The following is a 14456-nucleotide window of genomic DNA, read 5'->3' on the forward strand; positions in this document are numbered from 1 at the left end:
ACAGTCATGTTCCCTTTGTCTCTGTGACATCCTTTCTTTATCATGACTGTACATGCAAGAAGTACTTGACGTTGCTAGGGTGAGGTTTTGATTACTTCGCACATAGCGGGACAGATTAGCCCATTTTGCCTCTGATGTCTCTGGTTTTGCTTCAGGCAGAATGCCAGGACCCCCGAGGAGAGTCCAGACATTTGCCCTGTGCCACTATCGGGACACCAGAACCGGAAGATACACATTAATTACAGAAAAAATGTAAAACAAAAAGAACAAAATGTGACACTTCATGTAGCGCTTGGCACCTCGCCTGGCAATTAGAGAGCCAGCCAGGCCAAAGGTTGAGTTGTTCAAAGAAAGTCTATCTGGCAAGCTGAAGTCACTGTTACGGGCAGATGCTGAAAATAACACTTGAAAGGAAGTGATCAGTGAGTCACTGAGCTTATTTGTCCTTTTTTAGTTAAGTATATGCACTTCATGCACACACACAAACACAGACAGCAGTCACTGACCTCATAAAGCATTCTGATAAAGCTGTCAGACAGAAACAACAACATCTTGTGCATGAACCAGCTCCTTTTTATATCATACCACCCACAGATTAAGGGCGAACAAGGGCTACAGCTCTATCCCACACACCATGAGTTCTTTGAAATGGAAAACTGTCCTCCTTAGGAATACAGGAGGACATTCAGAGTTTAAATAAAATGGCCCTGCGTGATCCACTGAAACTAATCCTGTACATTTTAATATTACAACCCTTGGCTAAACCAGTATTGGAGTAAAGCATAGTTCAGGAATATAATTCCAATTATTGCTTCCTGCCATGTGGATTCCCCTAAAAATATAAAACTCCTGTACACTCATTAATTTAAGTAACTCATGTACGTATGTGATAGGGAGGAAGATGACGAAGAACTTTGGCTGTGTCCTGTCCCTCCTCCTCAGTTCAAAAATACCAATTCTGATCTGTGGTAATTTCATAAGATTTGACAATTGGCAACAAAACTGTCAATGTTCACTTCCCCGTAATAATCTCTTGCTTCTCAATGCACAATAGGAAAATCAATGCCCTGAACATTTCCTGGTGTGTCTGCATTCTTCAATTGATTGTTACCTTCTTCTTCTCTTGTCTATTGAGAAAATGATCAGTTCCTCTTGAGAATCCTCTTTGTTACACACAAAGGACCTTTTTGTAAAGCCAATACATCAGGCCATTTGATCTCAAGCTTTTTCAATCCCCATACGTAACAACAATATTTTCTGACAAGTGTTTGGAAAGAAAACCTGACTAAAACTTAAATCAAGGGACTTTTTTCCAGTGGTAGAAGAGACACTTTGCAGGCAGTCTGGGGAAAGGTGATATAATGCCTGAGAAAGTCCTTCTACCTACCCTTTCTCTCCAGAAGGCTACCCCTCACTGACACTGTTCTTCTGAGAGAAGATGATAAACGGGGAAGCACCAGCCTGTATTTCCCTGAGCGAAGGTGATACAGACTGTGGCACCGTGGGACGCTGTGTTCATTAATAACTCTTCATCTGCAGCGAAAGTCTCGCATTAAAACTTATTGAACCCTGGGAACTCCCACTAACTCCGAAACAAGCTTTGGTATTTGTTTCCCCCTGACTTTTCTCAAGAGATGACTTGACAGAAAGTTAAGCAGCCTAGAGTCAAGAGTTATTGACTGATTGTAATGTGAAATCGGGCACCTTTTATAAATCAGAAAATATATTGATAACCAAATTGTCTTAATGAGCAAAGTGCCGTTTTTCAGCATCTTAATGGAGAGGTCAAATATACAATGTGCAGAAGGACACAGGGCTGTTTGACACAGGGAAATAGATTTCCTGAATGCACCCACTTGTCAAATTGTTCATATAAAGGACACAGAGATGATACTGTGTATTTAGCAATTATTCTGTGTTTGTCACAGAGCTTATTTTCCGCAGTATTCCAAAATCCAGTGGAAAAATCCCATGAGCATTTAGACGAGGGAACTAGGGTGCTGCTAACTAGGGTTAGCCTACAAAAATACGTCATTGCTACACCACTCTATAGGCTAAGAACAAGGCAGTAACGTAATACAGTTGAGTTGATGATGGCGCTCTCCGTCACCACTGAGGAAACTCTACTGCTAAAAGCTTATTATCACTGACAATGTAATTCAGGCTGGTCTGTTCAGTTTAAAGATTCATTGTTTAAGATTAATTTTCAATATACCAAAAACTTTTTATTACCATGCTGATGTTAGCATTTAGCTCAAGGTGCCAGCACACCAGATTCCACCGGGCCTGTCTTCATTGCATTACGGGCGCAATACAGTTGCCGGAGCAGATCGCAACCGTTCTAGACAATGCTCGTGTTTGTGACGAAATAAGCACAATCTGAACTAGTCAAAGGCAGGAGTGCATTCCGCATCTGAAACGCCCTCAGTGGGATGTGAAGTCATGTGGAGGAAGGAACAAAACATTGTCACACACGCCAGGTACTATAGCCATGCCCAGTGGAATCAAGGGGTTGGTCTTGTTTTAGGATAAGCAGGAATAAAATGACAATGGACAGTTAAAGAGGGAGACAGATAGAGACATACTTTTACTACAGTATGGTTCAGTCACGACACACTGAGCTTAAACCTGAGTATCCATCATGCAGGATCCTATTACAGGAAGAATGAATGAGAATCTGCCGTTTCCTGTTAAAACTCCTCTGGCTCTCAGACTAGCTCACATGCTGGAAATTCCTCCCTTGGCAGTTTGACTTCATTGTTATTAACAGTAAATCTGGTCTCGTACTAATAGGTGGTTCTGTGTTCAGAGGAATGTTAACAGTTGGAACTATTTAACAAAGACAGTTCAATTAATCTGTGAATCTGTACACAAAACCAATCTCCCTTTTGCCCACAAATCTTTCAAGGGACACAAACATACACCAACAAAGCAAAACAAACGAAATGCCACCCAGGACCGCCCAAACTGAAAAAACAAATCTGTTGTTGCTCAGAATCACAAAGGGCTGCGTCAATTAGAGAGAGGGAGCTGTGGATCAGGTCGCAGAATCCACCACTTTATATGACTTGACCTTTCTGCACCTCCATCCGCTCCTTTCCGCCTCTCTCTATACCACACACACATTACGTCATCAGAGTCTTCTCCTTTTCCCTTTTGTTTCCCTACTTTCCTTCCCTCACACAGATGAGATCATTGCACTGATTTCATTCCAGCTGTTACGGTTTTGGTGCATCTGGGAAACGTTCCAGCGCACAGCCACAGATCACAAGCACATACAGAGCCTCTTGCCCAGCTGTGTAATTCTCAACAGCTGCAGAACAACGTGCTGTGACACTTGAGCAAGGACACCAGCCATACTCAATTAAATCTCAATCTTCCCTGAGCAAAAGTACACTCTGTGTGATGTAATTATAATGCTTAGACTGTGCTGACTGCATTACTGTTCAAACCACAGGAATTTCATATGTGGACGTTCTGAACTATTACTACAACTGATTAGACTTTTCATTTCAAATGGAAACCTCCATGATGGCAATTGTAATTTCATTTAGATAGCACAGTAAATGAGCTTTACATTGAAAGACAGAACAAGCATTCAGACTGGAAACATTACAAACTGACAAGGACATGAAGGCTCTGCAGCAGGTGATTAAAACCACCCAGAACATTATTGGTACCCATTTACTGAGCATCATTGATTGTGGTGAAGTGAGGGCTGCACAGAGCCCAAAGGATACTAAAGGACAACACCCACCCCAGCCAAAGTCTGTTCACCCTGCTGCCGCCTGACAAAAGATACAGAAGTACCGCTGCCATAGCGCCAGACTACAGAGCTACTTCATTCCTAACCCTTTAGTAATTAACCATGAGCCTGGGAGAACAGGAAAGTTCTGATTTTGTTCAATGTGGTCACAGTTGTGATGGACCTAAAGTCAGCAGGCAGCGTGTTCCAGATAGCAGGAGCACAGTAACAGAAGGCACTCTCAGTTATAATCAGTGAGCATGTCAGAAATGTGCTGAGAAGCCAACCCATTAAGTGCTTTATAGACTATTAGCAGGATTTAGTAGGTGATTCTGCATTGTACTTTGAGCCAGTGAAGTGATTTCAGTAACGAGTAACGCTAAAAACGTCGGCTGCTGCATTTTGAATGATCTGGGATCGTCATAGTGATTGTTTGGATTACCCTGCAAATACAAAAGCTACAGTACCTGCTGAGATGAATGCATGAAACAGTTTCAGTTATATATTAAGTGATTTTCAAAACTGAGATCAGTATCCAAAATAATGCAAGGTTTCAGACTTGCACACTGTATTTCAGAGACGATAGGCCAAGTGTGAATACATTTTCTGTTTTTGACTTTAATGAATCAACTATGACTGTCTCAGTCTGTATTCAGCTGTGAAAAGTTGCTGGACATCCAGAAATTAAGGTCAATAGTACACTTTACCAGTTTGTTAACAGGACTGAGATCACCACAGTAAAGTGAAATGTACAACCATAAAGCTATAAAGTCTCATATGAAAACACCTGCAACCCTCTGGGCACATCTAGTGGTCAAAGATAAACACTACAGAAGATTTTTGCCTGCTCTTCATAGAAACATCTTTTAAATCTTGTGTTTTGTTGACATTGGTTTTACTTCCTCATTGTTTGGGGTCTCAGACTCCACTGCTGTATGTGTAAAAAAAAAATAGCAATTGCAAAATTAACCATTTTTCTTTCCGTTTTTTCTTTTCTGCCGACATTAATAAAAGCAACATAAAGATAAGACTTGATGTGAACTCAAAGAAATTCTTATTCAGTTTGGAAGAGTCATGAAGAATCAAGCTGACAAAACAACTGTTTGTAGTTTTTGTGCTGTTAAAGAGGGCGCAGGCTCTCCACGACTCCAAACTAGAACATCAGGAGTTAATTCATGAAGGTACACTTTTTTTTAATTTACACAAATCACATTTTAAAAATGGATTTCTTTGTCATAGTTTGAGTCTTCACAGATTACAAATCAGCATTTACGTGACTGTTGGAAATGATTGTTATCGTTTAATACGTACAAAAGAATGCGAGTGAGAAGCTACATCAAGTGTTTACGTGCCTGAAAGGAATTCCTATATTTTATTCAGGAGCTGAATTTCACACGACAGCCTTCATAAGTAAAACCTCAGATGATCCTACTGCAAGATTATAACATTCAATTCAGCACATTTTCTGTGTTAATCATACACAAAATACACATGTACACATGCACGTGACAGCTGTTGAACAAAAGGGAACAAGATGAGACAGATTTGAACTGTGATCAGTTCCCGTTCTGCTTTACCCCTGACCTGAAGGGTGACATTAACCACATCCACAATTCATCGAGACTAGAGACAATGAGTTTCATCACTGCATGTTTATGAGACTGCCTTACACCACATATGTCACATGTCTTCATTGAACATTGCCCATAAAAACCTTTTGTGGTCTAATCAACATTGTTAATTTCATGAATAGATTCTGGGCAGTAATAATGTTGGTTTATGTTTACAGACAGTGTTGCACAGTTACAGGTATGTTGACACTTAAGGAAGCTGGAATTAATAGATGCTTCATGGGAAAGTACAGAGAGAGAGAGAGAAACTCTTGCTTGTGAACTTCTGTCACTCAAAACCTGACTTAAAAAGTGGACACAGAGATAATAGAGATTTGGGAGATCTAGGTTAAAAAAAAAAAGCGTTTTCATTCAAACTGTTCAATACATAAATAAATAATGACTCACATAAAGAACTGATAAAGTTACATGTGCGACAAAAAGTTTTCAGTTTTTAGTAAACTTCCTGTTAAAGGTGCAGTATGTAAGAATTAGTGTCATGTCAAATTAATACTAAAAACAAACAGGGGCAGCAGATCACCTGAATAACAGATAACGCTGCTAACTGTAGCTAGAGTTAGTGTTGCTGTTAGCACAGGAGCTGTGGACAGAGACTGGCTGGGGCTAGCTGGTTAGCATGCTAACTTCAGTAGATATCTTTGTAGCACAATAGAGACATCATAATGTCAAAACTCAAAATTTCTTCACCTTTTGTTTATATTTCTTTAGGTAATTTTTGTTCATGTTTGTCAACTAAAATTCTCACATATTGCACCTTTAAATATCCACCTGTAGGCCACTTTACTCTGCGATATTTATCTTACTTCCTCAAACTGCTGTTTGTCTGTGTATGCAATATGTTGCTTTGTTCAACACTTTTGCAATGTGTGGGAAATCAGGTCCTTTGTCTATCTACCTATTTGGACCACGTCCCATCTGCTGACCGACTCATGTTTCTTTTCATTTTCTCATATCTCAATCTGAATGCCCCATTTGTTTTCTATTATCAGCCTTCTTTCACCTGGCAAGCCTTTTTTTGTCTTCCCTTTCCTGTTTTCACTTTAAGGATGATGATAACTGAGGTTTGCCAAACCAGTTTTAAAGCTCACACACTACTAAATGGCATGCAGATGACATCATTGTGATACTAGAAAGATAAATAACATGCTATGATATTAAAGGATGCGGTCATAAATATAGTGACTTGATCTTGCAGGAGAAGCTCCCAAATTCTGGTGTTTGATCATGGCTTTCAAGCTGACAAAATCCCAGGAAATCAAAAAGGAATCAAAAATTAAACAGACACAGAGGGGTGCAACTGAAACCCAAATCATAAATAAATGTATCTATTTACATACCGTTTTACATATTTCTCCAAGGCATCACTAAACATAATTCACTTTATCTAGGGGCACCAATGAAGAATTGTTCAGATGGACTCTCATATTTCACACAATAAACCCCCTACACACACACACACACACAAACACACAATTTTGTCAATTTCGTTTAATTTTTTCTTGAAGTGATTGTTATTGAAGAAACATCTAAGGTGTTACACCGATTTCCGAAGTGTACCCAGTGACGGGGATGTAAGTAATCAACTTTCCAATCTGTGATCTTCCTTCTGTTTTTATCTAAAAGTCTTTCATAGACACATACAGAGCAGTTGATTACTTGGAAGTGTTGGGTATTATAAGTTACAAACTGGGAGCCACCATAGACAGGATAACCCTGATCGCTCGACCAGTGACTCCAGGGCCCTGGAGATAGAGAGGGCTGAGAGGGCGAAGATGATTGCGTTAGCCCAATATGCAAAAAGGCTGTGCTCTTTGGGAAAAGCCAGAAACTGACCTGCCTAAACCTCCACGCTCAGCTTTACCCAGAAGAATCCCAAGATGCTAACTGCGGGGATGGACACTCAGTCCTTGTTAGATGCTCCTCATTTGAACATTGAAGACATCGATCGGAGCCAGTGCAGCTCTGTGGACAGTCACACACCCACTGAGCTGAGAGACATTCCTCTCAGTAGAAGCCCTGGTGAGGAGACAAGACAAAAAGACAAGCAGGTTGCCAGTGGGTGTAGTCTCCAGGTCGAGGATGTTAAGAAAAGAAGGAAAGACAGGAGTGCTTTTTTTGTGTGTGTGTGGGTTACCAGGCACAAAGACAGCCACTGACTGCAGTCTCCAGACTCCAACAGATAAAGAAGTAGAGTTGTAATGCTGAACAACCCTGTGGAGAGCCTGTCCATCAGTTTCAAGCTGCTCTCCATAGACAACTGGTAAGACACTGACACCAGAGTCTGTTGCACCAGCTCAGTGACTACTTGATTTCAAGTCAGGGTGTTACATTGCAGCTAGTTAGTTTGACATTAAACCTGTCAGTTTAACATCAATACACTGTGCAAAAAGCTTTTTTACAGACTCTAGTGAGGACCAGCTCTACAATGTTTAAGTTGCGGGTTTGGTGACAAGACGACATCACTAACCCGACTGTTGGGTGTGTAGTCTTTATGATTACGTGTTTTCACAGACTTATATGCCATTAATTTCATGACAAACTACTTCTGTCTCAAAATGAAAAATAATCTTTTAAATTGACAAACATAGTGGCTGTAATTATCTACTTCCACCCCTGGAAATAGCTTTTTTATTCTGAAAGGATTGCGTCCGGAAGTCGTGTTGCTGTTACTTCCGGTGGGCACGAGCAATTAAATGGTTAGATAACAGTTAACTTTCTTTTGGATACCGTTAAAGTTTTGCTAATGAAGGAGAAAGAAGGTATTTTTTTCTTTTCAATTATAATAATTTGTGTAACTCTCATTCGCATTCCCAAGGCCAGGTATGATAAGTATTTTCACCTATTTCTCTTTTAAGTTAATTTCAGGTAACATGATAAGCTACAGCAGACTTCTTCTGTGTTTTTCCACTGGTGGTTACACTGTCTTAGGCGTGTGGGACTTTTGTTGTTTTGCAATGCTAGTTTGCATCTTGTTTTCATTAAATAAATTAAAGGTAGCACTCTGAAACAATGATGTCATGAGGAAAAATGCCCAGTGGAAAGGAGGCATTTCGCAAGGCATTCAACAGGTAGGTTAGCGGTAGCAACAACAGTGTGTGTAATCCTTCCGGTTCAACAAAAGGTGCAGCCAAAATGAAAATGAAATAGGAAACCTGCCCGTCGGAAAGTAAACAAACATGTAGTGCACGTAATTAGCTAGAGCTAGCAGACAACGTCGGTGTTAAAAAAAAAAGGTACTAATGCTGGAGAGTACAACTGAAATGATGATGTGCAGCGTGTTGAGGGTGATAAAATATCAGTGCTCCATCAGTGAGGCACACACTGTAAGTGGAAGTGAGCAGAGAGCGGTTCAGTACCTCTGTCCTGGCTGGAAAGCGAAGTTCCTCTGGACTTTTTCTATTCTTGGCCATGTGGGGAAATTCGTCCACGAAATGTCAGCTCATCACTCACATAAAAGGCGCTCACAAGACGCAAGACTCGACATTTATCCTGGACATCAGTGCCAAGGTAAGATGAGTGTTTACTGATATGTTAAACAGTTGCTTATTTATATCTTTATTAATAGAAAAGATGTGAGATGAGTGTATAGCTGCAGGTGTAATTGTTAATGTATGTCAAATGTATGTTTAACTGTGTGCATTTAATAATATTTTTATATTTAACCACTTTTATTGATAATTAGTGCAGTTGTTTTTCTTGAGATGGCTGGACTCAGATGAAAGTTAATTGTAAAGTTTTCTGAATTTTGTTTGAGGTTCGCATGTATAAAGACTTGTGAGCCTTTGTAACTGGTATAGGTCATTTTTGAAATATGTGTCTGTATTTTGACTGTATTGGAGCTATTTTCTATATTTTCTAATGTCAGAACTATAAGCTCAATAATTTTGTGAGCTGTGTTTTTTGTCTGTACTTTTGATAGGTGAGATTTTGTCTTTGATGGCTTTTATTTTTTCATTAATTTACTATTTGAATATTTTCACGTTTGGCATTGTTGTATTTATGGACTAACATTAATATATTCGATAATTACAAAAGCAATTTTATGTTTTTTTTCTGCGTCACTGACTCAAGATGTGATGTCTTTGGGCATGTGTCCAAGACTCATATCTGTACTGATTTTTTTATTCTTGTCATTTCCCCTGTGCTCTTTCTTTTCTGTCTTAATTTCACCATGTTACTTTCTCCCCCTCTGTCTTCTCTGTGATATGTAGATGAAGTTATTTATTTTCAGCATCGTCTGTGTGCTTCTACAAGTCACTCGCCAAAATCCCATCAGCCACTGGCCTCTGCTACCCCACAGTATGTTTGACCTCTATGAAACATATCACTGACTCCAAGCTCAAATCATTCTTGCTTAACCTCCTTCTATTCCTTTGTGTCCTCTTGTTAGTTCTGGTTGTGGAGGTGGACGGCACTAATGGCCAGCTGCCCCTGAGCTGTCTGGAGACACCAGAGGAGCTTACGAGGAGTGACAACAAGAGTCAGGATATTTTATGGATGAAGAACGGAGAGAAGACAGCACAGAGAGGAAACTCGTATGTGGTGGAGCTGGAGGAGAGCTTAGGAGGAGCCAACTACACCTGTTACAGTGAGGACGGATCACTCCTCAATCACACCGTGGTTCTGATCAAAGAGGACGAAACTAAAAAGAGGAAGATTCTTGTGAAAGCTGACCAAGGTATGGTGTTATTTAAGACAAGTCACTGTTAAACGGTAACTAGATTTAGGGAGATAAAACCATAATAATTCAACTGATAAATGTCCTCTTATTTGTTTTTTATGTGTGTGTTGTCACTCATTAGAAGATTATTTGAAGTGCTCGGCTCAAAATTACAAGGGAGAGTTCCACTGCTCTTGGACCTGGCACCGCCATCGCGTTGGCAAAGTAGCATTCATCAAGGCTCGACGGTAAGCTCACAGACTGCTGAAATGTTTTCTGTGTCGCTCTCCAATAATAACACAGTGTTCAGACTCATGTCAGAGCTGAGACTACACAGTGGCACCCATAAATACCTCCTTATGAAAGAAAACATAACAAAGTACTTTTTAAATGTTATTTGGGGATCAAGGCCATGTCATGTCAAAGGCTTCTGAGGGATATATGTTTTGCTTCTGCAGCGCTTTCATAAGTAACTACTCCTTCACTTATTTGTCCATGAGAGGTTGTTACAGCTTTTTGGCATTAAAATCTGAATCAGTGTGAATACAAATATTTTTTCTGTGCTTTTTTATGCAGGGTTTCTGACGACATTGACACTGAGTGTTCTGTAGACACCAGTGGTCAGAATTGGACATGCTCCTCAGGTCAGAGCAATTTTTTATGTTCGGTGGACGACAGCGGCAACAGGATCTTGTGTGCGGACAAGCAGCACTGCCCCTACGCTGAGGAGAGTGAGCGGATCCTCATCACTGTCTATGTGAAGACAGAGCACTTCCTGGTGGAGAACTACTCCAAACAATTTTTCCTGTCAGATATAGGTGAGACATCTGTGACACTGACATTTTTATTTTTCAGCACACAGTGCCATGTTCTCTTTTATCGCCTCATCTTTCCCTCGCTTCTGATCTTTGTTTTCAACGCACCCTTACCTTTTGCTTTCACCCCTGATAGTGAAACCTGATAAGGTGAAGATCAGTAAAGTCAACACTACGATGATAGAGTGGACTTACCCAAGCTCCTGGAGCAGTCCCTTCTCCTACTTCCCTCTCACTTTCCAGATTGCTCTGTTCAAACGGCCATGTAAAAGGTGTGATAACCCGTGCACTGACTCAAAGGCCACAAAGGTAAGAGGACCCAAATGATTATAATGAAACTATTCTAAAATAAAACGAAAGTGGAGTGAAAATAAAAATGAACAGTCAAATTATTTGTGTCAGATGACAGGGAATCCCACAAGTCATAAAAGAACTGCACACAAAAAAATCAGAAAGAGTAAATGTTCCATAACTTGAGTGATGTCATTTATTTTTTATTTCTCAGACCTTGACAGTCGACTTCGCAGACATTTGTCAGTTTGAAGTCAAGCGCAAGACTAAGGCTGTCTGTATCCGAGCTAAGGACGCTTTCTGCAACTCACCATGGAGCGAGTGGAGCCACTTTGGGTCAGTGCATCCCAGTGGTGTAAAGAAGGGGATTCAGACTTTATTTTCAAACAAAACAAAACAAACTGTGTATAGCTTCTCAGTAGCTTTAATTCCCTGCTTGATTGTCTGTTGTGCCTCATATCCTCAGTGATCCAGCGCTCTTTTCCCCTTGGTCTTTTTTGCTTCCTGATTTTTTACAAAAAAGACATTTCACTGTTCTTGGAGGGGTGATTTTTATACAGATATTGGTGCGTCTTAACCCCGAAAAGGTGATGCATATGTGAACTGTGCTGCTAATTTTACTTGCATTATTACTGATTTTGTACCGATTAACAGACTATTTTACATGGTTACCTTATCCATCGAGATAGATCTCAGAATGGGCTCACGGGAATTAGACAAGGTTGCAACTTTTGAATAGTTTTTGTATGAACACATAAACACTGTTGTAATATAATTGAAAGAGATGTTTCATGCTAATTTACTTATTTGTATTCCATTGCAGATTGGAGAAGAACAAGAAGAACAAACATCAGCGAAACAAAAAAAGAGCGTGAGAGAAGAGGGAGAATCTGACATCTGAAATAATGTTGTGTTTATTTATATGCTTTTATATATATTTCTATTTATTGTGGCTTATATTGTGGTGTGTAATATGTATTGACATTTGATCTTCATTTCTTTCACATCAACTATTGTAACCATTGAATCATTGAACAGGAACATTGTCTAAGTCTGTCCTGTAGTCTTTATGGGAATTTTGAAAAACATTTTCATGTTACCTTCAACACAACCTGTGATACGCACTCTAAACACCTAACCTTGTACCTTAGAGAACAGAAACCTTAATGATTGTTTCTATTTGACCAATAAACGAAAGGTTGAAATATCATCAGCTGCTCTGACTGTTTTTGGCTGTTCCCTTACCTGAAGGTGAGAGCGTGGCCTTTTGGTGGAAACTCTCCTCCTCACACACTTTTTGTGTTGCGTTCTTCTCACATCTGTCTATTGCTCTCTTTGTCCTTCTCCTGGATGCAACTGCATATTCATCTGCAAATCAGGGTTGTGAACAACTACAATTTTACTTTGGATCAGCTGAAAAAAGAAAAACTGAGTTTTCTGTTAAATTACAGCCTATATGCTTTAGTAAAGGAGGTAAAGAAATAGTACAGTAATATTAAAAAGTGAACACTGAGAAAGAGTTCCTCAATAAGTTTTGTTTGATACATCCCTATGAGGGGAATCTCACATCTAGTATTTTGATAGTTATGTGCTCACAGCCAGGCATTAACCAATAAACCACAAAAGTGGGTCCTCTGGTTATTATTACTGAACGACACCCGTCACTACTGACATCCCCAGTGCGGCTGACTTTTCCCTCTGAAAGGAGAGGAAGTGTCTTGTGTTACTCAGCCTCATGAGAATAAGTTTGATTTACCACAGTTCAGCAACAGCATGATGGTGTACTAATCCAGTTATTGTGACCAGTGCATCACAGTGAGCAGGACTGGGTTTGTCTGGTGCAGTGGTTCCCAAAGCTTTTGGCTTGTGAAGAAATGTCAATTTGTTTCCCCTCATTGCAGGTTGTGGCCTTTAAGTATTTAAGTATCTCGGCTTTTACAAGTGAAAGGAAAAACGTTGTGTTAAATCTAGCTGAGTATGCTATGACACAGGAATATTGTTTTTACTGTAATTCCCATCATTTTCTGTCAACTTGTGATCCTTCAGTTTCACATGAGAGAATATAAAAAAGTACAACTTTTAGGTACTTTTCCTTTTATTTTCATTTTATTACTTTTATTATTTATTACTTTATACTTATACTCCATTACATTTCAAAGGAAAATATTGTACCTTATTACTGTTCACTTATTTGACAGCAATAGTTACTAGTTTCCTCTCTGATTAATATTTAAGTGAAATATATGATCAGTTTATAAAATATGCATCGTCATAGATTAGACTAACCAACAGCACAAGTTGTTAAAACTAGCTTTACCTTCAGGGCATTAAAATGCTGCTTATATCTACACTTCAATAAGTCAGTAACAATATTTCAATGATACATACTGTATTTTATTGGGGCCATTTTTCATAACGACTTTTACTTGAGTAAGATTTGAATGCACGCCTTTTAATTTGCATATATTTTTCATTGTGGTATTACTTCCTTAAAGGTCTAATTTGTAAGAATTCCCAACTCATCAAATACTGACGCTTTGGGATGGCTGCCGACCTGACCTGTAATCCCAAAGAGTCAGTTATCAAGACTCAAAAATCAACTTTTTTACATATTGGACCTTTAAGGAAATAAATCTCAGTACTCCTTCCATCAGGGTCCCAGTCCCCGGGTTGGTGGTCGACTGAGTGCAAACAGTTGAATAGGATTTATTGTCTGAACAAACAAAATACCAAAAATGATGACAATGCTTTGTTAGGTGTAAAATATCTCTGGTTGCCACTCTGACCTAAAACACTTGAAAGCATCACACATCAGTGGGCTGCAAAATGCCAGAAAACCAGGGCGGGTGGTTGGGAAATCACAATTAAACTACGTCAAACTGCATGCTGTCTGTTCTTTCCAGAAACTATACATTTACAGAAAGTTATGTAATTCAGCAGATAGAGGAAATGTACCAGGCACAAATATGATGAGACAAATTTGTGGTCTTATCACAAATAAGTACATATTAATCACATATTAAATCCCATCTCGATTGTAGAAAAGGTTGTGGCTTTATACACTGCCAATCAGTGAAAACAAAAAAGATCCAAACAACCTAAAACGCTAGTGCAGTTATAAGTGAAGTGGATACACAGTTATCCCACACAGAGTTATTTATGACTGAAATTCCACATCACATGTAAGAAAAACCCAAACAAACACCTACACAATAGTCAGTCATTCTTTTCAGTATTGTTGTACAACGTGTCTGGTCAGGAGTTTGTAATGAGCCTTCACTTCCCTCTCATAAAAAGCAGAAGAGGTAAAGAGA

At 39.4% G+C, this 14456-nt stretch overlaps 1 protein-coding gene across 4 annotated transcripts; it reads left to right on the forward strand.

Annotated features, from left to right (window-relative positions):
* Nucleotides 1–8114: 8114 nt before the first annotated feature.
* Nucleotides 8115–12302, forward strand: il12ba (interleukin 12Ba). Of its 4 annotated transcripts, none has more exons than XM_073487319.1 (9): nucleotides 8115–8196; nucleotides 8687–8883; nucleotides 9588–9675; nucleotides 9767–10054; nucleotides 10179–10284; nucleotides 10613–10854; nucleotides 10988–11160; nucleotides 11357–11478; nucleotides 11966–12302. In XM_073487319.1, exons 2-9 carry the CDS (start codon nucleotides 8785–8787, stop codon nucleotides 12015–12017), a joined length of 1170 nt encoding a protein of 389 aa, XP_073343420.1. In that variant the 5' UTR covers nucleotides 8115–8196; nucleotides 8687–8784; the 3' UTR covers nucleotides 12018–12302. The 4 variants fall into 4 exon arrangements, with proteins under 4 accessions (XP_073343420.1, XP_073343424.1, XP_073343422.1 ...); XM_073487321.1 differs by having other exon boundaries at nucleotides 8166–8196; nucleotides 8676–8883; XM_073487323.1 differs by lacking the exon at nucleotides 8687–8883 and having other exon boundaries at nucleotides 8158–8196.
* Nucleotides 12303–14456: the final 2154 nt, after the last annotated feature.

The sequence above is a fragment of the Pagrus major genome, chromosome 18, assembly GCF_040436345.1.
Source record: "Pagrus major chromosome 18, Pma_NU_1.0".
In the NCBI taxonomy this organism is placed as follows: domain Eukaryota; kingdom Metazoa; phylum Chordata; class Actinopteri; order Spariformes; family Sparidae; genus Pagrus; species Pagrus major.

Excerpts from the sequence above, each read along its gene's own strand:
- il12ba (XM_073487319.1), top strand. The coding sequence starts at position 8,785 with ATGTGGGGAAATTCGTCCACGAAATGTCAGCTCATCACTCACATAAAA. Across the intron at positions 10,055-10,178 it reads TCTTGTGAAAGCTGACCAAG|AAGATTATTTGAAGTGCTCG; the intron begins GTATGGTGTTAT and ends GTCACTCATTAG. Across the intron at positions 10,855-10,987 it reads ATTTTTCCTGTCAGATATAG|TGAAACCTGATAAGGTGAAG; the intron begins GTGAGACATCTG and ends CACCCCTGATAG.